General features: G+C 50.4%; 1 protein-coding gene across 2 annotated transcripts; it reads left to right on the forward strand.

Moving 5' to 3' along the window:
* The first annotated feature begins 431 nt into the window (after positions 1-431).
* On the forward strand, positions 432-18,805 carry TMLHE (trimethyllysine hydroxylase, epsilon). 2 transcript variants are annotated; one of them, XM_076347522.1, is made up of 10 exons: positions 432-554; positions 843-1,037; positions 2,299-2,354; positions 6,049-6,230; positions 7,731-7,907; positions 8,667-8,946; positions 10,076-10,195; positions 13,447-13,683; positions 14,416-14,554; positions 15,734-18,805. In XM_076347522.1, the coding sequence occupies exons 4-10, from the start codon at positions 6,050-6,052 to the stop codon at positions 15,863-15,865; spliced, it is 1,266 nt and encodes a 421-aa protein (XP_076203637.1). In that variant the 5' UTR covers positions 432-554; positions 843-1,037; positions 2,299-2,354; position 6,049; the 3' UTR covers positions 15,866-18,805. The 2 variants fall into 2 exon arrangements, with proteins under 2 accessions (XP_076203637.1, XP_076203636.1); XM_076347521.1 differs by lacking the exon at positions 2,299-2,354.
* The last annotated feature ends 6,349 nt before the right edge of the window (positions 18,806-25,154 follow it).

Genomic DNA, 25,154 nt, shown 5'->3' on the forward strand with positions numbered 1-25,154 from the left:
CTCCAGGGAGAGTCTCTATGCGCGGAGACTTTTCGCCGCTCCCGCCGTCTCTACGCTCTCAGGAGACCCGGGTCTCTATGGTGTGCGCGCGGCGCTCTATCCGCCCGCCCGGGTCTCTGTGGTGTGCGTGCGGCGCTCTGTACCGACGGCCTCCCAGCTCTTTACAGCCGCCGGGGCCGCGCTTGGTAGTGTCTGCCGTTGCCGCCCGGTGCGGGCCGTGCTTCGCCCCTCTCCCGCCGAGCGCGGTGCCGGCCCGGCCCGCGCCGCCCCCCTGCGCTCTTCATCCCGCGCCGTCTCTACGGGCGCGGGCGCTCTACCCCGCGGGTCGCTCTCTATGGCGGGCGGCGCTCTAGCCGAGCCCGCCCGCGCTCGGTGGTGCGGCCCCGCCCCGGGGCGGCCCGCGGCGGCGCTTGACGCCGCCTGAGGCGGCCCCCGGCCCCGCCGCCGCTCCCCGGCCCGGCCGCAGCCCCGCGGGCTCGGGGCCCGGTATAAGCCGCGCGGGAGGAGCCGGGGCTGAGCCGGCAGCGGGTCCGAGCTCCGGGGGAGCTGCCGAGGTGGGTCGGGGCCTGAGGCGGCGGGGCAGGGGGGGGGCCCAGCTCCTCCGCGGCGGCTGGAGCGCCCGGCTCTCGTACCGGGGGCTGGCTGCTGGGCTCGGGCCCCGGCGCTCCGCGGGTCTCGCCCTCCCCGGGTCTCGCCCTCCCCTCCCGGAGCCCGCCGCGCCGCGGCCGGGGAGGGCGCTGGCGGCGCGGGGGCCGCGGCGGGGCCGCCCCCCGCCGAGGGACCCGGAAGCTCAAAATGCGGTTCGTAACGCGGCTTTTCCTGTATGTTTTCGCCCGAAAAAGGTCGGCGAGGCCCTGACTGACGAGCCTTTGGTTCCTCCCGAGCGGCGTTCTTGCCCTGGCGGGTGCGGGGACCCGGGAGGGAAGCGGGGAAGAGCCGCGGCCGCCGGCCGAGACCCCCCCTCCGTAACTCCTTCGACGTCCGGAGCCTCCCTGCGTCTTCTCCCCCGCCTCAGCCCCGTGCCCGCACGGTCCCAGGTAACGTTGGCTGGCCCGGCGTTCAGGCGGGCAGTAAGACGTCGGATGCCGTTAGCCTGCCCGTGAAGGCTTGCGGCCGGGGGGCAGCCGGCGGGCAGAGCTGCGTTCTCGCCTGCCCTGGTAAAAGGCAACCCCCTCCCTCGTCTGGGAGAGCTGCCTGGCCCCTCTCTGCCGGGGCAGGACCCAGGGCGGGTGAACGCAGTGATTTAATAATAGGAGTTTACCGCAGGAAATATCCCTGCGGGGGGGTGTACCGCGAGGGCTGGCTGCTTTGCTGGGGGGGAAAAAAAAAAAGAATCGGAGCTTGTTTCTGTTAAGCTGTGCAGCCTGAAAAGGCTTTTGCTTGAGGTGGATGAAGAAAATGCGAAGAGGAGACTGCAATAAGGTTATGGGAAGGGGCGGGGGGGGGGGGGGGGGTCTGGAGTCGGGTTTTTGGTGTTAAACGTGGGGTGAGCAGATAATTACCTTTGCTTCTAGCAAAATGAAGTAGCTGCGAAGCTGGCAGTGTCTGGGATGTCTTTATTAGCTCCTTAATTTAATTGAAATCCCTTGCTGGGAAGGGCTGGAAGGGGAATCTGATTCCTGACAGCTGAGATCTAATATAGCTGTCTGCTGCAGCGGAGCAGTCTGCGGGGAGGGGGGGGGGCAGGAGCCCTTCTCGGCAGGGGACAGCCAATCTGCCTTTTGTTTCTTTTGTAATTAATAGGTAAGCTAGGTCAGCTCCGGCCGTTAAACCTTTAGCTCTGCTGGCAACCCGAGTGTCTGCGTCCGAGATGCCTGCCATCCCGGGGGGGGGGGTGTCTGTCACCTGGGTTAGTGTACTTTGCTCATCGGGTTCTGGCACGGCCCTCTCAAGGCAGCGGCTCTGTCTCAGCCTTTGCAGCGCTCCTCTCTTTATCCGTGTTCCCCTCGTAAAGGTTGCCTTCGCTCAAGCAGTGGCACCTTGTGGTGTTTGGGTACGTCTTCCAAAGCCAACAGAAATGTCAGATTAAATATATGTAAGCAAGAGGCCAGCAGGGGTGTGAGCCCTGTCTGAGAGCTGCAGACAGAGTGTTTCTCAGGCTGCCTTGAAAAACAATTTATTTTCTCATTCTCTCTCTTTTTGAAGTGTACGGCCTGTTGTGCTACTGAAATTTTCCTGTTTCTTACGGATCAGAAACCTTTGCTTTAGCCAGATGCTTCTAGCAGTGAGAAAGGATGCATGAGCGTAAGCGACTGAATGTTTGGAAATGTTTAATGAAAAACAGGTAATTTTTTTCAGATGCCAAATGAGCTTGAAAAACAGGCTGGACGTGCTGTCACAGAGTGATGAAACAGGTCTGTTCACAGCGCCAGCGGTTGGGGCATCAGAGCAGCTTCCCTAGCGCCAGCAGGCCGGTGTCACTGTGTTCCTGGAAGGTTTTGGCTAAAAGCTGCCTAAAGACCACAGACTTGTGTGGTTTCTCCTTCCGTATGTGTTTTCATTGCTGAAACTATTTGGTTACTAATTTTTCCAGCTCAGTATTTTTCTTCGCTCAAAATGGGAATTGTGGCTTTCTATCAAAGAGCTTAAATAACAGTATTGGTTACTTCAAACGCTTCTTGTGTCAGCAGTGAGGCAAACTGCTGAAGGGCCAGGCGGGAAGTCTCCTGGACAGACCAGCCCCTCGTGAGGCCCACTCTTCCTTCCTCCTCCTTTCACAGCGTGTCTCTTGTCTTTTCTCTCAAGAGACTTACGGTAATTCCTCAAATCGCAATATATTTGAGTTTTCTGCCTTTCCCTCCAGCTCTGTTCCTCCTGTTCACCCTGTCACTTCTAGCGTGGGTTCTGTGCATGCTCTGATTTTTCATCCACCACGTGGTGGACCCTCGGATAGGATGAGCCACGCAGAAGATACTCACGTATAATGTCTGCACAGGATTTTGTCTTGCTTGGGTAGAGGGGCAGGCTTGGTAATTGAACATCTCTCCCTTCTCAAAGTCCGCTTGCATTTATGTGCAGCGTAGTTTAATGTCTTCTTCCTCCTGCCCTTTCTTTTTGAATTTCAAGGGAAATTTTGTCTTGAAAGCTCTCAGCTGCTGCATTTCACTGCTGCCCAGGTGAGCTGCGTGTGGTCTGGACAACGTAGAGGTGAGGTAAACAGGAGGGCTGGGGGAAAGAGTTAGCTGTTCACGTAACTAATTCCAGCCAGGAGAGAGCTGTTAGCTCTGATTAAACAAGCACAAAGGCAAAATGTAAATCCTGTCTAATCATATAGATATTTTGTGTTTGTTTGTTTTCAACTCCTCTTAGATTTAGTATCTCTTGGAAAGATTTAATTTAAGGCTCCTCTGTGAGCTGTTTGTGGTGTCTGCTTCCAGCAAGAGCAGCAGAGAAGCAAGAGGTCTCATTGATTAGATTAAATATCTGGGTCACTTACCATTACCTGTGTTTATTCTCTGGTAAGTTTTGATATTGGAAGAGGACGAGATAAAAGGAACGCGTGCAGAAAGAGATAACTACGGCTGGAGCTGCCCCAGGCAGAGGCCACTTTCTAAATGGATTTGTAGATGAGCTTTTCCTATCAGTTTTGGGTCCTGTGTGAGGAGATACCAGGCATGTGCAAACAAGCTTGCTGCTTTTTTTTCCCCCCCTTCTGTTGGCTTAGTGGATATCCTTGACATCCAAAAGCCAAACTGGACAGGGTCGTCCCTCCTGTGTGTCTTCCTCAAAGAATAGTCTTGAGCTTTGTGAGTTCAGGAAGTTAAATAATTTCTTTAAGCTTTGTAAAGCCAGTAAACGTCATAGTCGACTCCTGGTTTTCTATAGCTGCAGATTTTCTTCACTTAGTTATTAAGTTTGCATATCAAATTTGGCTAATTCTTTTTCCTATACTAAATTTTCAAAGCTGGGGTGGGTTGGAAAGCATTCTCCCAGAACTTAGCATTGGCATTTCTACAAAACCTGATGTTCTGGCTGGCTGGAGACCACCAAAAGGAAAAGCGACTGTTCTGGTGTGTCTTCCGATGCCCGGTAACGCTGGCTCAGGCTGTGGAAGTTCTGCGGTGCCCCAGTTTCTCTGTCTGCAGTGAGAATGCTGGAGTCTTTCAGGATGTTGCTGCTCAGCCAGCATCTATAAAGAGCTTCACGGGCTTCGCAGCAGTGTTTAAAGTGCAAGGTCGGTGGTGTTAGCAGAGATCTTGGTTACTGCAGGTGTCAGGCAGCAAGCGAGGAGCTCCCAGTGCCTCCACTCCTGCTATGTGGAGCGAAACGTCAGCTTCTGACCTGAAACCAGCTGCTTTGCAGGACAACCTGATTCCCTGCAGCCTGCTGAGGAGTGAGTATTGCATTTTAGCAGCCGCAGAAATCGGAAACTTCTGAGCTGAAACCTTTCTGCAGCGCTAAAGCTGTCAGTGACCTGTACGCAGGCTGTGGCCAAGAACCTTGCAAAACTCGATGGCTGAAAAGCGTGCATCGTAGTCTCGAACCACATTCTGTTTATGAAAATGTTTCCACTTCTTTTCCTAGAGCTGGCTGTCTGTATTTTATTGTTTTTCCTACTTAGCAAGTTGTTGTCTGGGAATATGGCACCTCTGTTGATTTTTATTGATATTACCGACTTTTGAGATCTCTGCACTGAGTCAGCTATGAAGTGGAGAAGCAGGTTGGGCAGCCAAAGCACCAGTGCCTGTGCTTTTCAGATAAGAAAATGAAGGAAAATCAGAAGTCTAGGGTAAGAAATGCTTTCCGAGTCTGTGTCTTATCCTGTGATACCGCGTTCCTATGCGCTTCAGACCAAAGCGCTGTTAACATCCTGCTGGTTTAGACCTGATCTCCAGAACTTCATAAACGTGACAGGGCGTTTAGACCATGGCTTCACATCTTAAAACTTGTAAGGTTTTTGCCCTTACTCTTCGTATTGAAGAGTTGTTACAGACCTCCCTCTGAGAAATCCCCTTCCAATCTCTAGCCCAAGGTTAACCACGGTTGGTTTGCCTTCCACGCCGGCTGTGTCCTTCAGAGGAAATAGAGATTTTCTTCCTCCTCGTTGTTTTGCATACTTTTTCTAGAACTGACCTGATTACTGGATTCCTCTAGTTCTTGCTTCTCTCACCAAGGTCACTTCCCTCTACTTCCCTGATCCCTGTAGTTCTGTCCAGGAATGGTGAATTCAAACTGGGAAGGCCGGAGAGGGGGCAAGACCTGCAGCAGATGAGGTTTTGCCAGCGTTTTGCACAAGAGCATCGAACATGCAGCTGTCTCTTCTGGAATTGCTCTGCCTGATAAATCCTAGGATCTCATTTGCTTCTTCTCAGGACTATTTTCTGCTGTGGTTTATGGTGGTCACAAAATAAGCAAGACACCCTTGTCTCTCCTCCTTCTGTTTCCAGCTGATGTGCGGGGATTGGACTAGCTTGTTTGTTTAAAAAATTCGTTGACCCCCTAACGGTTAATTCCCTGTTGCTTCCGTTGCATGCGGTTTTTGAGGGCGGCCAGTTTTCACATGCAACTTCATGGTCTTCCTCTGGGGCGCTGGTGATGTCTGCAAAAGCATCTGCTGCTGCAGCTGGTCTAGACAAGGGTAAAGCACCCAGTTCCGTGGAGGCTGCTGCGTGGTCTGTGTGTTGTTAACAATAAGCATGGATTGTAGGCGCTGGGAAAAGCTTGGCAGCGTGCCTGATTGTGTTGTCACTGGGAGAATGCAGAAGTGATGCTGGTACTCGGACTTGGCAGCGAAGGCGTTTAATACGAGACTCTCCAAACTCTGTGTTTAGTTATTTTTTTCATGTCCAAGTGGTGCCCGGGAGGTAGGTGACTCTCTCCTCTGGCCAGGCTGCCAGTCATCATGCCCGCTTCTTTTCTTCCTCCTCAATGGACTAGTTCTCACTTGCCTCTTTTGTCAGTAAACTACAATTGTGGAGGATGATACCAGCTTTCCCAGAAGCACTTACGGTGCCTGGTGTAAGAGCGCAGAGATGGAGACGGGGACGTGGTGCAGTAGCACAGCCGAGTCACCTTGTTCTTTCCCCCCCCTCTCTCCTGGCTGCTCAGGATGTGGTGCAGGAGCCTGGCGTGTCTGTTCAAGGTGCCGTGCCAGCTGGGTGGAAGCACTAGACATCGCTCGCCGTGGCTGCCCTGTGACAGAAGGACCGTCCTCGCCACTGCGGCTCGCTGGCATCACACGGCCCCAGAGTCCCTCAAGTGTGCCTGGCAGTTACACGGTGACCATCTAGGTAGGTGTGTTGGGTGCGTGTGTACCTGCTTGTGAGTCTGTTTGGGGAGAGGAGTGAGATTTTCCTGACGCTGTTCCCCGGGAGTGATTTTTTTTTTTCTTCTGCAGTGGCCCGCGTTAGAGGGGTGCACGCTGGAGTCTGTGTTTCATGTTCCCTTTGGGAATTCCCAAAGGCAGGACGGAGCAGGTTTGTCTGCCGGTGGCAAGACTTTTATGATAAACGAGGCAATGCTAAATCAGAAATCAAATCAAGGGATTTCTGAACAATAACTGCATCTGAGCCTTGCCCTGTGAGTCACTTAATCTCTGTGTAACGCTCGGGGCTCTGACCGGCAGGTGGGATGGCTGGTTTGGTGTGTGCCCTGCTCTCTTGCCCCTACTTGTGCAGGGTTTCCTTAAAACACTGATGTGCGAAGCAGAGTTGTTAGAGCAGGTTTGCAAGCAGCCTGTCTGTTTGTGTGGCTGGATGGCATGAGCAGCAGGGGGCTGGGGGGGGGGCATAAAAGCCTTTTTGATGCAAATCATACTTCACCGCGAGACCGCTTAAAGAAAAAGCAAGGAGAGCATGTCTTAATGTGAAGTAATGCAGCAAGCCAGTTACAAATGCTGTCTGATGCTGATTTTTTGCCCTTTTGGTTTTGGAAGTGACTTGGCAACTGATGCACGTGTTTCCTCGTGGCTTGTTTGGTTTGGTCCAGCGTCCATCTGCCTGGGTGACATCTGATGAAGTAGTTAAATGTTGGTACTCTGAGTCACTTGTGCCGAGCAATTCCCTGTGCTTACTTTATCCAACACAGTGGCCCCAAGAAAGGATATTGTTGTTTTCCTACTGCAGAGTGACCTCGGATACTTGGATTTCAAAGCTGAGTAGGACTAGAGCAGGAAGGGCTCTCCTGTTGCCTGTGCTGGCTCTGAGCCCCTTCCAAAGGGCTTTGAGTGTTCCTAAGCTGTCCCAGGATGGAGCAAGGAGGAGAGGCTTTATTGTGATGCTAAATGGATATCAAAGCTTTGCGTCAAGGTCTTGATGTTGTCTGTAATGTTTGCATAGTTTGGATGCTGGTGTGATTATTTGCTCGACTCTTCTCTGTATTCCTGTGCTGGGGTCTACAACTATGCGGAGGAGGGGGGCGTTGTTATGTACGACAGCTGCTGCACAGCTCTGAATTGACCACTTACTGGAGAGAGATGACAGATGTAAGTGTGTGACCAGCACGTTTGTTAGCCATGCTCCTTCCTGTTGCAGGATGAGATTGCCTGTAGGCTTGGTAAGAAGGGAGACCACGGCGAGAACGCTGACAGCCAGGCCTTCTATGAAGATATTCTGCCTGGTCTTCCTCATGTGACAAGCTGGCTTAATTTATGTAAAGAGGGGCTAAGTCTGACAGCCTCTGCATCCCCTATAAGTGGGATCATAACCTGTGGGCTCTCGGCTTCAGTTCTTGGCTTTGTTTTTTCTCACTGTTCACACCAATGCATCTTCTGAGCCTGTCCTTCTTTGCAGAGCTCAGGTATGCGAACACACTGATGCGATTCGATTTTGTCTGGCTGCGGGACCACTGCCGCTCAGCTTCCTGCTACAACGCCAAGACGAACCAGCGCAGCTTGGACACAGCTAGCGTGGACCTGGGAATCAAACCCAAGGCTGTCCGAGTGGATGAGACCACGCTCTTCCTCACGTGTAAGTAGCAAAGTGACCGTACCCTGCGTGTTTCATGGGCCACCAGCCCTGCTTGGAGGGACCTTTGTTGATGGAGCCCATCCTTAGGTTTGCTGGGAGAGGGCGGCCTTATCTCTAAATCAGTAGCTGTTTTGGGAGGAGATTTAGCTGTAAGTGGATTTTAAACACTGCTCTTCTGAGCAGCGCTGTTACTGTAAACACACCTCAGTCTGAAATGTGTGTGTTTTTCCTCCCCCCCAGCCCTTTTTGGGTAGAGATGTGTGTATCTTCAGTGTCTGGGTATTCTATTGGTTTGTTTGAACACAGCAGCAATGCAGGTGGTGAACAGGTTGGTCAAGAAATGGTTGGTTGCCTTTTCCTTACCCTGTCCTATTTGAGCTGTTATCCCTGATCAGAATTCACATTTTCTGTCCTTTCTCCTCAGCTTCCCAGCTGCTTTCTTCCTTTCGTTGTAGCTTGCCTTTATTTATGGGCTTGTCTCCAGTGCTCTACTTCTCCTTGGAGTCCTGTCAATAGAAAACAAAACCACTGAAGTTGAAACACTTAGCTCTGAATTTGGAGTTGTTGCAGCAATGGCAATGCTTTTTAGGACTTGTGGCCTTAACCGGATAATATTTTGGGTGGCATCAGGGTGCAAAGAGCCTGTCACCAGACAAAATTAAAAGGGTGAGGACTGTCCTAGACTGATGGTTGCGCTGGCCGCGATCTCGGGCTGTTCAGTGCGATTGTGGTGACTGTGACTCTTCTCCCCTGTCAAAGGGCCGGACGGGCACGTGACGCGGTACGGGCTGGAGTGGCTGGTGAAGAACAGCTACGAGGGGCAGAAGCAGCAGGTCATGCACCCGCGGATTCTCTGGAATGCAGAAATCTACCGCCAAGCCCAGGTCCCGTCCGTCGACTGCCGGAGTTTCCTGGAGACGGACGAGGGACTGAAGGAGTTCCTGCAAAACTTCTTGTTATATGGGATTGCTTTTGTAGAGAATGTCACTCCCACCAAAGAGGACACAGAAATCTTAGCGGAAAGGATCAGCTTAATCAGGTAACTAGGGCTGCCCTGGGAAGGCCACTGACAGCTTTGTAGAAGAGCTGTGAAGGGTAGACTTTTCTTTTTGTCTGGAAAGGCGCTGCCCTCTTATCCCTATATATTGTGCAGTGTGGCCTGGTTTGCAGACAAAAGGTCTGGGTCTTCTACAGCCTCTGGCCGCTCTGCTTGAACTGAGATGGAGTATTGCACTGTGGGATCTGACCTCTTTTTAGGGGAGAGCCTGGAGTCACTAGGTTATGGAGCTGCCTCGGGAGCACATGATGACTTTTGTGATAGTGGGACTGCGCACAGAGAGGAGTGCCTGAAGGAAGTGGCCTGTCTGGGAAGACTAGAGCTTTGCAAGGAGAGACATTTCCTGTTATGACTTTGAAAGGTTAGGAGGGCAGCCCTGGCCCTGGGAGCCAGGGAGATCAAAAACAATTTGTAGCTCTCGCTAAAGAAAAATATTGGGAAATGTTTCTTCTGTGTTTGTTTAAAACACACCAACAGCATGGCAAGCCGGGGTTTGAGTTTCAAGTTTTATCCAAGCTGCAGAAACAGTTTAACTTCCCTTGGGCCATTGGAAGAGGAGGGATTTCTTTTAATGAATAGTCACTCCAAATAGAAATGAGGGGCTCCAAGGAATATCCAGCCAACTTTTTTCTTCGGGTACCCTCACCCTGTAGCCCCTGAGTACTGCTTGTCCTTGCCTTCTCTCTGTTCCCTTCCGTGCATGTTGCAGGGGGGAGGTGGGTGAAAACGCAGGATCCCAGGAACAAGAAATGGGATTATTAGGTGGGTACAAAGCCAAGGGCTAGCTGCACTCTGGCAACTCCTCATGTCACTCAGCGGCTTCCTTGATTTGACTGGGGCTGATGTTTGGTGTGGGAAGATGATCTGTATTTGTGGAGGGGAAGCGAGGCTCATTGCCATCAGTCTTTTTGGGAGGAAAGAGAGAAATTGAATACTAGAGGAAGCATTAGAAGCACCATCTCTTGACAATGTGAGTTTTGTTACGTTGTTCTGCTCTAATTTACTCTGTACATAGGATGGAGGGGAGTAACCTCAAATGCAAGAGCAGATCTGCTTTAACACCACACTGATCCCCGCAGCGCTTTGTGATAACCGCCCGCCTCTCTTGCAGGGAGACCATTTACGGTAGAATGTGGTACTTTACCTCCGACTTCTCTCGGGGAGACACCGCCTACACCAAGCTGGCTCTGGATCGCCACACCGACACAACCTACTTCCAGGAGCCCTGCGGGTAAGTGCTCTTGCTGGTTCACCGACACACAGTGCAGAAGGCAGGAGCGATTCACAGCGATGCCGTTTCCAGCGGCACAGGCTTCGTTGTTTCCAGTGCTGCTGGCGGGATGTACTTCTACTAGTCACACAGCAGTTCTGGGTCCTGTCTGATCCCTGTGGAGTGGGGTAGTCTGTAGATCAGTTTGTCCTATGCTTGAAACTTCCAGGTCTTCCAGAATGCAGGCGATGAAGGACTTGGCTGTTAGATAGCTGGCTGCTGCTTGGTATTGCTGTGGTTCAAGTAGTCTTTGTAGCCATGAAGAAGGCTCAGCGCTGTAGTCATTTCTGTGCTAGTGAAGCTTATCTGACGGTCTCTTCTGAAATCGCCCTCCTCAGTCTCCGAAGTGACACACAGCAATGAGAAAGCTGACACACAGCCTCACAGAAATGAGCAGTTGAATTGTCTTTTGGGTACATCTGGCAAGGCTCAGCTCCTCCTGCAGCAAGTGCCCCTTATCAGCTGTTGTACAAAGTTGCTGCAAAAGTTTGCTTTGACTTAATCCTGTTGACCTGGGGCAAGCCCTCCTCACCCACGTCAGCAGTCAGCACCGTTTGTTTTGCTGGCTGAGCTCGGGTTAGCGGTAGCCTGCGGGGAAGGAGGGAGAACAGCTCGCCTTGGCACAGCCTGCAGTAACTGCCTCTGCCCTCCCAAGCCGTGAGTGGTAACTGACTTACGTGCCGTGCTCACGTATGCTCTGGGCATTCGCTCTGCTTCAGTTCAAACAGGTTGGGGTCTGCGTTTTGGCAGGGGTGTGCAGCCCCGTAGGCAGTCAGAAACCAGGCTTCCCCGGCCCTTGGAAGTTCACACCTGTCTGTGCTTTTAAAAGCAGCTTGTAGCTACAGCATTGTTTCCCAAATGCTAGTTTGCAAACTGCTTTTCTGATATAGCCTCTGGGCCGTGAGTTTTATACACAGCTGGAGAAAGAAAGGCAGCAGCCCTGATCATGATTCGCAATGAAGTGGGAGAGACTTAGGCATAATTTCTAGCTTAATTTTTGTTGTCTGCTTTCATCTCAATCAAGAGGGAAATCGTCGGGAAATGGCCTGGGGGAGAACTGATGGAAGTACTGTGATCTCTTATGGAACTAGGGCTACAAAGAGAAGTTATCCAGTCCACGCCTCCTGCCCTAGGGCAGGATTAGCTCTTCCCAAGCGAGGCTGTTAACTTGCTAAACATCTTAATGGGAAAGGTCCGTGGTGCAGAGCTGTAAAAGCGGAGGAGGACTGAGGGGGGAGATCTGTTGGCTGCATGTGGATTTCAGAGCAGGCCTTCAGACCAGGAAGGGTGGTGTTACCCAGGTGGCACCCTGAGCACTGTTGTCTGTGCCCAACCAGGCGGGGAGCTCTTGAGTGGTAGCGTTCGTTCTAAAGCAGCTCGGTGTCAGGAGCAAAGTAAGTGGATTGTAGTGTGCTCTGAGGAGCTAGAAGTATACACATAAAACATGGGTCCTGCCACATACTTCAAGCCAGGTCTAGGTGCCTTCCCTGTTCTCGCTGAACAGCTGACTGCAGAACCCATGTGCTTTCACGACCTGCAGTGTTACCTGCTTGGCTGACTCATTTCAGGAGCTCGCAAAATCTTCCCCAAAATCAAATAAAAAAAGTAATCAGTAATCAGAACTTCAGCCTACCAAAGAGCTTTGATTGAACTGCTCGGTGCCAGAACTATAGCGCTCATTTGCTATTTTTATACCTTTCTTTTCCACTTGGAAGGGTTCCCTTCAGGTAGCTGTATTCTCATCTGCAGCCAGCTGAAGTGTATCAAGCAATGACAGCATGGGCTAAATCAGTCGGGCTAACTGTTAATGCTTGCAATTCTGCAAAACCATAGTTGTGCAGGAAGAACATGAATTTCTGGCTTTCCTGAGCCCCCATCTCTGCCAGAAATCCCGTCTTCCCAGACTGTTTCAGGCTTGCTTCCGAAACACTTGAAACAGTCTTTGACCTGCTTCTAAAGGAAATTATGTGTTTTTCAAGAAAGATAAGTTCGTTTGAATGCCTGCTTTCCCCTGCTGCTTTGGCTGAAATCAGCCAAATCTGTCAAGTCTCAAGTTAAATTATTGCAAAGGGTAGAGGATAGAAACTCCCCAAGCTATGGGAGAGACTGCAACCTTATCTCACTCATCAGGTACCAAAGAGCCTGCCCTCGGAAGAGGCTTTCTCAGCACCCCGAGCTGCAGGAGGAGGTTGTTGTCTTTGAGGCACAGAGTGTCCTTTGCTCCAGTGCTTGTGGACTGACTTTGTAAAATTATCCTGAAACTGTTGTGGGTAGTAAGGGTGGTGGTTAGAGCCCCCAGGTGAAAAGGTGCTGGTGAGGGTGGAGCTGGGAGGTCCCGCCACATCACTTGCTGTGGGACTGGGTTAAGAGGCCCAGAAGGGAGATCAGAAGCTAAAGGCTTTCCCAGAAGGTCACAGTTAATTTTTTGGCAAGTGAAGTTGGTACGCTGTGAAAATTGGGAGCGGGTGGCTCGAGGCAGCTCCTGGGTATTTGTTCTGAACAGTACAATGCCTACCTTGCTTGGATGAAGGGAAAGAGAAGCTTCAGAGAAGTAATAGAAGGGCAAAAGCTGAGTTGGATGGCTTCCCACTAGGGAGGGGATGTCCCTGTAGGTAGGCTTCTCGCTGGGGACTCCTCTGCTCCAGGCTTTCCAAAGGGTCTTTAATGTGCGGCCATGAAGGGCTTCTCCTGACTGCCTGTGGGAGGCCGTGATGTACGGGCCTTTGAGTGAGAGTCACCCTGGACTCCCCTTGTAGTTCCTGGAGAACTTAGCAGTACAACCGGCATTTCTTTAATTGTCCTCTTGCTCTGAGATGTTCTAGGGAAGTTAGTGTTATGCTTCTGAACCTCTGCATCCTGCTGCCTGGGTGGACTTTGAGTGACACAGGCCTGATCCTACACCACTTGAAGTCTCCCAGGCTCATGTCACTTGATTTGGGAGGCAGTGTAGGCAGTAGCCCTCTTCTTGGAAAGCGAAATGTGTGAGATTGGGCCTGAAGAAACGGCAGGTACAGCCATTTCTTGCCGGTCTGTCTCCATTCCCTGGCAGGTCTTAGCGAAATGAATTGTATTACAAATAAGTATGTCGCAACCATCAGAGAAGGGTGGTGCATCCATCTACATCTGTCTGGGTCTGCGGGGAGCGCCTTCTCTCCACAGGAAAGGCAGCCAAGGTCTTTTCTCTCGTGCTCTGGATTCTCTCGCCCATGCAGCATCCAGGTGTTTCACTGCCTGAAGCATGAGGGCACGGGTGGGCGGACGCTGCTGGTGGATGGTTTCTACGCGGCAGAGCAGGTTCTCCGGCAAGCCCCTGATCAATTTGAGCTGCTCAGCAAGGTGCCGTTGAAGCACGAGTATGTTGAGAACGTGGGAGACTGTCACAACCACATGATCGGAGTTGGGCCGGTCCTCAATGTCTATCCCTGGAACAACGAGCTTTATCTGATCAGGTAACATCAATGTGAGGCCTCTTGCTTATGGGGAGGAGAGGGGATTGTGGCAGACGGTAGTGGTTTTCCAGAAGACATCGTAAACTGAAAACCAACGTATGTTTGAGGGGCAGGGGTGAAACCACGGAAACGTCCTGCGTTTCCTCCTGGGCTGTGCACTGCTGCTTTAGAGGAAGTCTCAGAACCGCCAATGCAAAGATGAGCGTCAGTGCTGAGCTTTGATTTTTATTTTTTTTTTCGCTCCTGTCATCCTCCCTTCAGCTCCGTGCCCTCATCTCACTTCATGTGAGAGGCAGTAGAATTCAGCCCTTCTCTGAAAGAGCCTCTAGAAACTAGCCTGGCATACAGGGAAGGGGGAGAGCTCAGGCTGGTCCCCTTCCAAAGGAAATCTGGGCTGCTTTCTGAAACTCCGGCTTGGCTTAGTGCGGGAGGCTGTCCAGCACTGCTTCGCACTTTTATTCTGAACAGCTCTCAGTCTTGCCCGTTGTTGTGGCGCATCCTTCCATGGAAAAGCAGCAAGAACAGTTTTACGCTTGACAGTAAACTCCTCCTTGCTCCCGTTGTTGTGTATTCTCCTGAAAGTCCTGCGCTTGCAGCATAACCTCCCTGGTCATCTCTGTAGCCTCCCTTAAATACTGACTAATCCTACAGGCTCCTGAGGTTCCCTTTGGAAATACCTGGCTGTGCTCGTGGAGCCATGTGGGCAGTCTCTTATCTCTACTTTACTTTTAGATACAATAACTATGATCGCGCTGTCATCAACACCGTGCCTTATGATGTTGTGCATCGCTGGTACGCTGCTCACCGCACACTCACCACAGAGCTCAGGAGACCAGAAAATGAACTGTGGGTCAAACTGAAGCCGGGCAAGGTAGGACTTGGAGTTGGGAGGCTCGTGTGTGTTTGGTACAGGGAGGGTGGCAGGGTGCTCCTTCGGATGTGCAGGCTTGTTGCGACTACGGTAAAAGCTTCAGGCAAGCTCCGTATGCTGCCGTTTTCCTCTTTACAACTGTTTTAAGGTGCTCTGTATTACAGTACTGGCATCTGGGGGTGTTCCTACTGTCCTAAAAGAATATGAGCTTCCGGATAAGGCAGAAATGTTTAATTTAAACGCTGCCTCAGAGGAAAGTTGGTCCCAACTGGGGGAGAGGAGGAAGATCTTTCCAGTCACCGAAATGAGGACCCTCAGAAGCAGAGAGGCTGGGAACACTTAATGTTCAGCCTCTAACTTCTTCCAGAAGTAAATCTTACTTTGATGGAAATATAAAGGTGTGGGAAACTGAATTTACTTCTGTTCTGATGTTATATTTGAACCCTGACGTTGCCAGCGAGTCACAGGAGACCTAGGCTATCTTCACCATCCCAGAAATGCCTAAGGTGCCTTAGCACACCTTGGTACTGAAAGGAAGAAGCTCTGCCCTGTGTTTGAAAGGGTGACGCTGGATGCGGCTTTGGAGGAGCTTGAAGAGCTAGAGCCGCAGTTGCAGACTTGAAGGTGTTACGGTGCATGGCTTCTTCCTTCAGCTGTGCCTGCTTGAAAGGGTTTTATTCCCACAAGGTCTAGATTCAGCCTGAGCCCGGGGCCTCAAAAATTAAACAGTCCAGCAGGGAAGATGATCATATCGGAGCCCCTACACCTCTTTGTTCCTAAGGATGCCTGGGGGGGAGGTGACACCGTAGAGGCTGAAGATGGCCAGTTTCTGTTGCTGGTGAACTATTGCGCAACCTCTCTTAATAGAAAAGCAAAGAAACAGCCCAGAATGTATTTCTGGGCTTTGCTGGCTGTCATGTTTTAACTTGTGGTTAGCAGCAGAGCAAAACTGCTGGCTTCAGGTAAAACAGCTGTGCTAGATCACATGAAACATCTGGCTATAGTCTCATGTGCTGCCTGACAGAGTTGAACAGGAAAGGTCCTGCCCGCCGTGGCATACCCTTACTTGCTCTTCCAGTCCCTAGGGATCTCCAGCTCCAGGACCTGTCCTGTCAGAGGATCCTGGCCCTGGCTGCGGTGGCTGCCCTTCTTCTGACGGCCTTTTCTCTTCGCCTGCAGGCACTGTTCATAGACAACTGGCGCGTCCTGCATGGACGGGAAGCGTTCACAGGGTACCGCCAGCTCTGTGGCTGCTACCTGACGAGAGATGATGTGCTGAACACCGCGCGCTTACTGGGACTCCAAGCTTAGCCCAGACCACCCTCCGCGGAGAGGCAGTCAGAACTCCAGCACCACCATGCTGGTGCGTCACCACGATGAAGATATTGCACATACCTCAGACACCTCCACCCTCTCCACGCAGTTCTCGGTGCCTGCTCAGGAGAGGGAGCAGGTGGAAGCCAAAGGTTATGGGAGCTTTATGGGACCGTATTCTGCCTTTGAGCATGGTCAGCTCTTGCTGTCCGTGCACCCAGCCTGGTCTTTCCAGCCAGCCAGTCTGTCTCAGCTCTGCTGAGTGAGGGTTAATCACACCGTGGGAAGTGCTCCCAGCACCTGTTGATGTGAAGTGCTCCTCCAATCAAGTGCCTTCAGGATTTGAGATCTTTGTGTTTTTTCCCTGTTATTCAGCCTTTTGGTCAGCTGGCAGTTCTAGGGTTTTTTTAGCAGAGCAGAATGGAAATCTTTGGGGTCTTGTCTCACCCTAGACTGGACTTTACCCCTTCTAGAGAAAATGAAAATCTATGGTCCCTATTTGATGAAAATGCCACTACTCAAACTGAGGGACGTTGGCATATTTCGGTGACTACTTTCTTCTTAAACATACTACGTACCCCTATAACAGTCACTGATACAAGCCATGCTGCTTGAGAGATGACCTGGAAAGAGAACCTGGTATAGTTAGGGTATTTCTGAAAAGGTTTAGGTTAGAAGGAAAGGGGGAAGTAGCAAGATCTGCATGTTGGGAAGGAGAGATGACTGTGTTAGATGAGGAATATATTTCTCGTGTTTCCTTGACTTCCAGTGATGTAATGCTTGTTCTTTCTGCCTGTTGCACTGTGCTTGTATCAAGGGCGAAGGCCCAGCAGCTACAGTATTTGCTGACGAATTTCGCACTGTGCCTGCTCGTTCATCTTTTCTGAAGAAGGAATTTGTGTTAGGTCATCATTACACTGGCTGCTGGATGAGGCTGACTGGTTTGTTGGGTTTTTTTCCACCAGATTCTCCTGCATATGAAGGTAATGAACACAGAGGTGCCTTTCAGCTCCTGGTAGCTGGGAGGATAAATTGGAGTCTGGCACATTGAAGGGCCACAGTGTAAGGAACAAAAGCAAATCCTATCATCAGTAGAAACATTGGAATTTTAGAACCAGGAAGGTATTTTAGGATTTGTTTATTTTTCATTCTTCCATATCTTTGGGGGTGTTCACTCGGCTCTGACTAGACCTTAAAACAGGGCTGGTCCCTTTTCACTCTTGGCTTTCCTGTGCAAGCAAGATGCTCTTGTGTCCAAGGTACAAGTGCAGCGCAGATGCGTATGTGCTAAACTTGCTGCCCTCATTTAATCTAAATACTGAATATATAGATCCTAGTGTTAAGAGACACTCTTGAAAGCTTCTCTTCATGTGGACTGAGCTACCTGACGCTGTCTCTCACAGTGTTTCCCGTCTGCAGTGAGCCGCTGCTGCAGTCATCAGGAGTTGGAAGGGGTTTCTGAATGAGGGCTTGGCAGGAAGCTGTTGATCAGGGGGTATGTGAGGAATTGAAACACGAGCAATGCTGGCAGGTAATACAAGCTTGAAGTAAGCTGGCTTCTGTCAGGTGCACCTCCCGGGGCCTGTGAACGGCAGCCTCAGACGCAGGCAGGAACTTGAATTTTCCTCTAGGCTGAGCCAGTGAATTCCTTGAGCAGTCTGCAGCACATACTCTGTTACTTTCTTTATCAGGCATTTTGTTTATAGGTTCTCCTTGGGTGCCAGTTACGCCAGCACAACTTAAATGTGAAGTTTTACAAATCTTCGTTAATCATGCTGAAGTAGCAAACCACAGCGGTTACGTACGCTGTCCCTCACACAGCCCAGCTCACGTGCTGCGGGGTTGGTTTCGCCCTGTGCTGCTGGGTGAAGCCGTGGCCTGGAGCACAGGGGAAGAGGTGGTGACAAAAAACAATCTCTGTGTCGGTTGACAAAGGAGGGGACAAAGGACCCTGATCAGTAGTTGAAATACTTGAGCAGTGGAGCCCTCTTTCAAATTATTTGAGGGTATCAAGGGTTCCTGAGCTTTCTTTGCCTCCCTGCACCCCCAGGATACGAGGGAAAGCCCTTGGGTAATGTGGAAACCTTCCCTTAGTCAGTGAGATCAGCTTTACCTTCCCCTGCTCAGGGGACCTCCGTCTTTATCAGCTGCAAGCTGAAAATCTGCCGCTACCCTGAGCTGGAGCGTGCAGGACTATGGCTAGCACAAGGGAGAACCGACCGAAGTGTATTGATGACAGAGTGTCGTGACATAGGTGCCTTTCTGACAAGGAACGTGGTGACTGTAGCTCTGCCTCCCACTGCGGCTGCTGCTGCCAAGGGCTGTGGTCTTCAGACACCAACCTCCTCTTACGAGCCAACTCCAAGCCAGGACACTCCTCAAGGTAACTGTGTAATCTGTTTTGGGGAAAATTGTTCATGGTGAACGTAGAAGGAACACGTTTCCTCATAAGTGTTATTCAAATTAATTTAACCACCCCAACAATAAAATGTGGAGTGGAGAGAGCTTTGTTTAAATCTTGTGCTTCGCCTCTCCCCGCTTCCCATGAGGGCTTAATTCTTCCTAAGCAGCTTGTGAGTATCAAAACTTTATTTGAAGGAACAGGACTTCTTGGCAATTGCCACCTGTCTGATACGGGCGTTTGTTGTGCCGTGTTACGGAACGGGTCCTCTTTGCTGTAATGATACCAGACCAGTTTTTGCAATCAAGCTTTTTCAATTCTTTCAGCCAATAAATGATGAACTGCTTCGTTCTCCTTCCCACTACACTAGTGATCCACTGTGTTTTAAGACATTTTCCAAAACTAAGAAATCAAGTCTTCAAATAAATGATTTTATAAAAGTGGTCAGCTTAACAAAATATATTTCAAGCAATCATGAACTTGAAAATATGTCTGTATTACCCATCAAAGGTGGAATAAACGTGAGGAGCAGTAAACCAATGCATCTCCGTTCATTCTTTCACTGGCCACGCGGTGGCAGAAGAGGCAAGAAATTAATGTTAAAAAGTCGATGGCAAGTCCCGTCCCTGTGTGGCTTTAGGGCTAGCAGTGGTGCTGGTTCTCTTTCGTCTGCTGTGCTATATCCATTTCTCTTGAGAACCCCAGGAGTGGCTGTTCAAAAGCCTATACGGCTATGAACGTTTTTAAGGAGCTGCAGGATGTGATGTCCATCGTGCCAAAGAAGGGTTGGGGAGAGGTGTGGAGATGCACCTTGTGCACCCTGAACAAATTCCCCTGCCCCCATACGCACCTTCAGTTGCCTCCATTTGCCCTCCAGTGCCCCCGCGTCCCCCTGTTTGGTGTCTTGTCTCCCCAGGATCCCCTTGGGACCGCTCCCCTTCCTCTTGGGTGTGCAGTACAGCCCACCGTTCAGCTTCTTGGCGCTCCCCAGAGTCCTCAGTCCTTCGGTGAAACCAGAGGCCCACCCCATTTACCTGCTGGTCGCATCAGGAACCCCCATTTTTCCTCCAGAATGCCCCAGAGCTTTCTGTTTTCCTCCCAGTGTGCCCCAGAGCCCCCTGCTCACCCACAGGTCTGAGGATTGCTCTGTCTCATCTTTTGGTGCATCCCCCCTTTGCCCTTTGGTCCCCTCCGTTAGCCCCCCTGTGCAGCCAGGAGCCTTTCACTCTTCACAGGACTCGCATAAAAAAGAAATAAGCTGCTTTCCACTCAGCAAAGAATAGTTTGATAGGAAGAGAGGCTACCAAAAAAGGAAAAAGAATGCATGTATCGTTCTTGCAACCGTTTGATCCGTGCTTCCCTCAATTACAATCTACATGTAGTGATGAAAAGCCTTTTCTTACATAAAAAAAAGTTTTAATTCTGCACTTGCTGTACTGAAATTATTCTTAGCTAAGCTAAGAAGTATTTACATTTTTTGCTTTACTCGTCATTTCTTTCCTTTTTGGCTACTGGAAAACACAGAAGCTATTTTAATAGGGTCCTTCAGCTAAGTTAACTAAAAATGTGTTACCAAAAGTTAATAATTCACTTAACTAAAAACCTTAGTTCAAACCGGAACTGTCAGGATCAGAGAGACACAAACAGTTTTGCTATGGAAATGGGGCAATATGAATTTACAGAAAAACAAGGCGGAAGCAAATTAGTATGTGGCAAGTATCACAATTTCGAGGAAAGACAGATGGTGCAAACAAATTTCCTTGTGGTTAACCTGGGAGACGTGCGGGGAGGGCGGACTGCTGTTTATAGCATCTGAAATATTAAAGGTGGTGTGCAGACCACGCAGCAAACCTCACAGTAACAAACTCTCCCAGAAACTCTTCCGTACACCTCCCGCTCTTCTTAAATTCTTAAATAATCCGCAGCAACGCAGGCATCGCTGTTTTGAGCGGGGACACGTTGAGTGCTCTCTCTCCTATGCACCAAACAATTGGTACCTGCTAGTTTTACCCAGCGTCTCTTTTCTCCTCACCTTTTTCCATTTGAACTTCAAAGAATTCCTTAGTCATTAGCCAGAGAAAATTACGTGTTCATTGAGGGATGTTGCTACACTGCTAACGGGAAGTACCCGTTTCCAGTTCATTACTGTTCATTAACTGTATTGTCGTAGCACTTTGAGCCTCGGGAATGTAATGGGGATAAATACATTAGACGAGGGAGGGAAGCAAATTATTACCTAGTCCCCCTTTAATAACTTCAATAGATTCAATGAAATAAAGGGAAAACCTTAACAAACTCATAGGAGTCTGGTGATTATAGCACCAGACCGAGATTTTTTCCAAGTGATTGATTATTCTGCTGTTATTTCACACCGACCCATCTACTAGATATGTACGATTGGCTTGTGGTTAATTAATCCTTTACAGCACCTCTAAAGGGTTTAGGGCTGGGCACAGCAGCAGTGGGGCTGGGGGAGACAGGGCTGGCAGAGCACCCCCTGCTCGGCACAGCGCACGGCTCCAGCTCCCCTGCCCTCCAGCCCAAAGAGGCAAAAAAGGGGCAAAAAAAGGGGGTTTTATGTAAAAACAGCCACTAGGGCTCACCCTAAAACCTGCTGCTCAAAAGCAGTTTGATTTCTCAGAACAGCCAAACCTCAAAATGTTTTACAGGCAGGGAATTTTATTATTTTACTGAAAAAAACCTGAAGGCAAAACCAGCTTTGTTGTTCGGAAACTCCTGTTTGGACCCCCCTGGGGCAGATCCATCCCGTCTCTGCAGAGCTCCAGCATCTCGCCCCGGGGAAATACCAGCAGGGAATTCTAACTGAGAAGATTTCGATGAAGAATTTGGGCTTGAAAACACTGGGAAGGATGAAAGCAGAAGCTGTAAGAGGCAACAAGAGGTGAAAGGCTGCTACTAAGCAGAAGAGAAGATGTGAAATAAGGAGAGAATAAAGATTCCCAGAAGTCAGAGTTACATCCTGAGAAAACACTGCATGTTTAAAGAAACAATCCCCTCCAGCACCAGTTAAGGACACTTTTAAACGCGCATACATAAGCCCTGGTGAAAGGTAAGGAGACGTTTCGCTATTGACATTTGCTGGGTCAGACTTCAGTGTCAAAAAAGAGGGGGGGAAAAAAAAAAACACACACTTGTGAAAGACACAGAGCACAAGTAATCCGGCTGAACGCAGGAAAAAGAGCATTAGCCCTTTCTCCTGCATCAAAATCCTTCTGTCAAAACACCGGTTATGCAGAAAACTGATTTTTTGGGGGGAAGCATCTGTCAAGCAGCACGTTTGTCCTGGTACCTCCACAAAGCAGAGAGAGGGGGTCACACACCTGCTGATTACTGCCTGCTCTCCATCTGCGAGCATTTATTCCATTCAGAGGTTTGTATTTTGCTGATGCGCGTTATTAATGTAAAATACAGGAGTCACAGATGGTGACGCTTCATGCTCAGCAACGTGCAAGAAGGGGCAAAACTGTTCCCTGCATAAGTTTAGGGAAGGAAGAAATGGGTATATTTTGAATGACAAGATTATATATATCCAAGCCCTTGAGGACTCATAATTTAGCTCATCTGGAAAAGCTCGCGTGCTCCACTGGGATGAGCTCTCTGAACACAGCCTGAATCCACTCCGGGCACAGGGACAGCCCCTGACAAGGCTTTGCATCAGCAAGTTTGCAGCAAATCACCTGGATGAAGGATGCACGTAAGGTTTTTCCTCCAGATTTCAGGTTTAATCTTGATTTCCACAAGACTTTCATTTTATTTCTGTGTCCTTTCCAGATATTTGCAGCCATTGCGTGTGTCTTTCTGGATATTGTAAGCAAATACTTTTCCTTTAATGTGGCTCCAGGTGAAGAGGATTTGAAGGCGATTAGGTAATAAAAGGGCAGTCTCTTCCCAGGGGCGTGTTGATGAACTGTGGTCCATAAAATCAGCCCCAAAGCTTTCCCTAGGGAAGAGAAGCAAAGGGGGCTGTGGTGGTTTTCTGTGCACAAAATGAATGGGCAGTAAGCACTGCAGGAGGCGGGGGTGAAGGTGTGTCTCTGTGAGGAGCAATAACTAGCTGGGCTGTCTGATACGTGGTAGGGTGGGGGATTTTCCACTACTCCCAGAGCGTTTTTGAGGAGGAAGCCAGGAGGAGACTGCTGCGTCCCAAAATTAGGTGATCCTCGCTAGGAAAATGTACCGTTATATCTCAAATATGCTGGCTGTTTCCAGGCTCAAAGCGAAGGGAAGGAACTTTACTCTTTCCAGCTTGTCCTCCCCAAAAACTGGGTGGGTTTGGTGATGTTCAGACGTGTCGCATAGCGTGTTGTCTGGCAGAGATGCTTGCTTGAGTTGGAGATGCCCTAGCACGTACTCGGGGGATCGGTGCTAAAGAAATCGCCTAAGTGTTGCTAATCGGAAAGGGGGATGTGTTTGTCACACAGACTAACGTGGCTATCAATGAATACAGATAAATTCTTTGTGGGTGTAACTTTTCAGAAGATGTATAGCGAGAGATGAGAGCACGCTGTGGCCTGGGGTGATGTGGATGATGGTTACCTGGCAGCTGCTGCTACAGTCAGTGATGATAAGCTGATTTCCTCACCTTGAAATATAAAGTGATCATGACAGAATAGTAATTTTTTCCTTTAGCTTGAGTATTTCTCAGCTGTACTTAGGTTAGACTTCAATTTCTTTATGCTTGTAACTCTTTAAGGGGTTTGATTTAGAAGCTTTAACCCTCTTGAAGAGGAAACCGTGGCAATAGGAGCGCGGGCGCAGGGCCCCACGCACGCGCTGCCTGGGGCCGGCTGCCTGCCGGGGGAAGGCACGTCCTGCTTTGCTCTGCCCTTCTTGAGACCCAGCCGTAGAAGATGGATTCGTCCATAAAACGCTGCTGTCGGAAAACCGTCAACCTGAGTAAAGCAGTGCCTTTTTTCTCCTCTTTCCCCCTAAAGCACAAGTCTGGAGGTGCTGGCTGGTGCGTGCGCAGGGCTGGAGGCTCCCCCTGACCGGAGGAGGAGGAGGGAGTCTTAACGGCAATCCCAAAAATAACCTGGGAAAGACACATCTATGGGATTTCTTAATGAGAAGCACTACCTGAGAGAGTGTGATGCCAAACGCGCGACACTTCTGCTGTGAAAACGGACTGTTTGGACTGAAACGCTGTTATTGTTTTCCTGGTGTCTCTTGACCGATGGATGTGCCATTCCCCATGGCGACGGGCTGGTGATGACATCTGTGGTCTGTAAAGCCCTTTCAGTGGGTCCTTGCTTACCCACCACCATCAAAAAAAATATCCTGAGAGTAATTTCAGGGCACTTCAGAGAGAGAAAACAACTCCCATGCACTTTACCTGTTATGCGCTAGCAGAGGCAAACTGTATGTATTTCATATTTGTAGCTGTAAAAGGGCCAAAAAAGGAAGAAGGGCTGAAAAAGGAAGATGTTCTTCCCCAGCCAGTGTAATACTGCAGTTCTCCTTTATGGAGAAATTGTAATTAATGTGCTCATCTGCTCAAATTCTGATTTTGGGGGCAAAAGGAGAAGATCCTGAACCCTGCCTGCTTTGGGACTGCACCTCTCTGACCCTCAGGGAGCGGGGCACCAGGTTGGTAACTCATCCCTGGGCTGCGGTTGCCTTTTGGAGACCTTCAGCTTCCCCTGCGCAGGAAAAGTCCAACGGGACCGATGGAGGTGTCAAGGGCTTGTTCTGCCCACCTCGCCCTGCTGTCCCCTGAGCTGCGAGTCTCCATCCCGGGAGAGAAAAATACCCAGTGATGGCTCCCAGCTCCTTCCCGTGGCCTGCGGAGGTCCATGACCAGCAGCTTCCATCCTCGTGGTCACGACCTGGCCGTGTCCCAGGGCCAGGAGACACGGGCGCTTCCCCGTGGTGCTGGTTGCTCACCCCACCCTGCTCTTCCCCAGTAAGTCCAGGAGGGTCGGAGCCACAGGGCTGTGGGACCGAAGGGTGCCTGAGCTGGGCCAAGGGAAGGGGACGGCGTCCAGGGTGGCTCAGTTTGGAGACGACCCTCTGCAGCACCTGTGTGACCTGTGGTTTATGTCTGAGTGCTGGGGGTGTGAAAGGAGGCATCTCCAGCGGGGCTGTGGTAGGAAGAGACCTTTTCTGCTGTGCTTTCATGAAACCAAGGACCGAATTGGCATTTGTCTTTAGATATTAGAGAAACGGGTGGTTTCCCTGAGCTGGAGAAAAGATGTATTGAATTGGGCTGCGCAGAGCTCTTCCCTGAGAACGGGTCCCAGCTGCCGCTCAACTACAGCGTGGGGGGGGACGGTGTCACCTTCAGATGGCAAACCCCAACCAGGCACGTCATCTAGCCACATGCAGGCGTCTTTCCTCCAGCGATGCAGGTGGAGGCAGCGGTAATTGGGGTGACAACGGCCCCGGCCACACACATGGGCAGAAAGGAGGGGGTGGGAGCCGGGATGTGTCTTGCTCACCCGTGGGTGATGGGCTCTGCCGTGAAGCCTGGCAGTTCAGGATGTCACGGAGGCTGTTGTAAATGGTCATATTTTTAACACTTACGCACTTTTAATCCCTGTTTATTACTCTTGGTGCTTTGCAGATCCTTATTACGGTGTGGTTTCTCAAGCTCTGCTGTAGATGGAGGAATTCTTAAATTCCTAGTTTTTCACTTGCTGATTAGCCTTGTCCTGCCTTTGCTGCCGGTGCTCTGCAATGTCCCCATCTCGGTGTGAGGTGGAGGCTTCCCACGCTTCAGGCAGGTAATGCTGCTTTTGCAACGCTGAGCCCATTTTGCAGCCCTGGTGCTCTCACCTCCTGCCCTAGCGTCGCTCACGGCTCTAAAATAGCCTTTCCACGACGGTGTGCACATGGCGTAGGAGCCCCCAGATGAAAGCAAAGGTC

Source organism: Aptenodytes patagonicus, chromosome 9 (genome assembly GCF_965638725.1).
Source record: "Aptenodytes patagonicus chromosome 9, bAptPat1.pri.cur, whole genome shotgun sequence".
NCBI lineage: Eukaryota > Metazoa > Chordata > Aves > Sphenisciformes > Spheniscidae > Aptenodytes > Aptenodytes patagonicus.

Coding starts and splice junctions, on each gene's coding strand:
- TMLHE (XM_076347522.1), top strand. CDS start 6,050: ATGTGGTGCAGGAGCCTGGCGTGTCTGTTCAAGGTGCCGTGCCAGCTG. Junction 6,231..7,730: donor GTTACACGGTGACCATCTAG/GTAGGTGTGTTG, acceptor CCTTCTTTGCAG/AGCTCAGGTATGCGAACACA. Junction 14,555..15,733: donor TCAAACTGAAGCCGGGCAAG/GTAGGACTTGGA, acceptor CTTCGCCTGCAG/GCACTGTTCATAGACAACTG.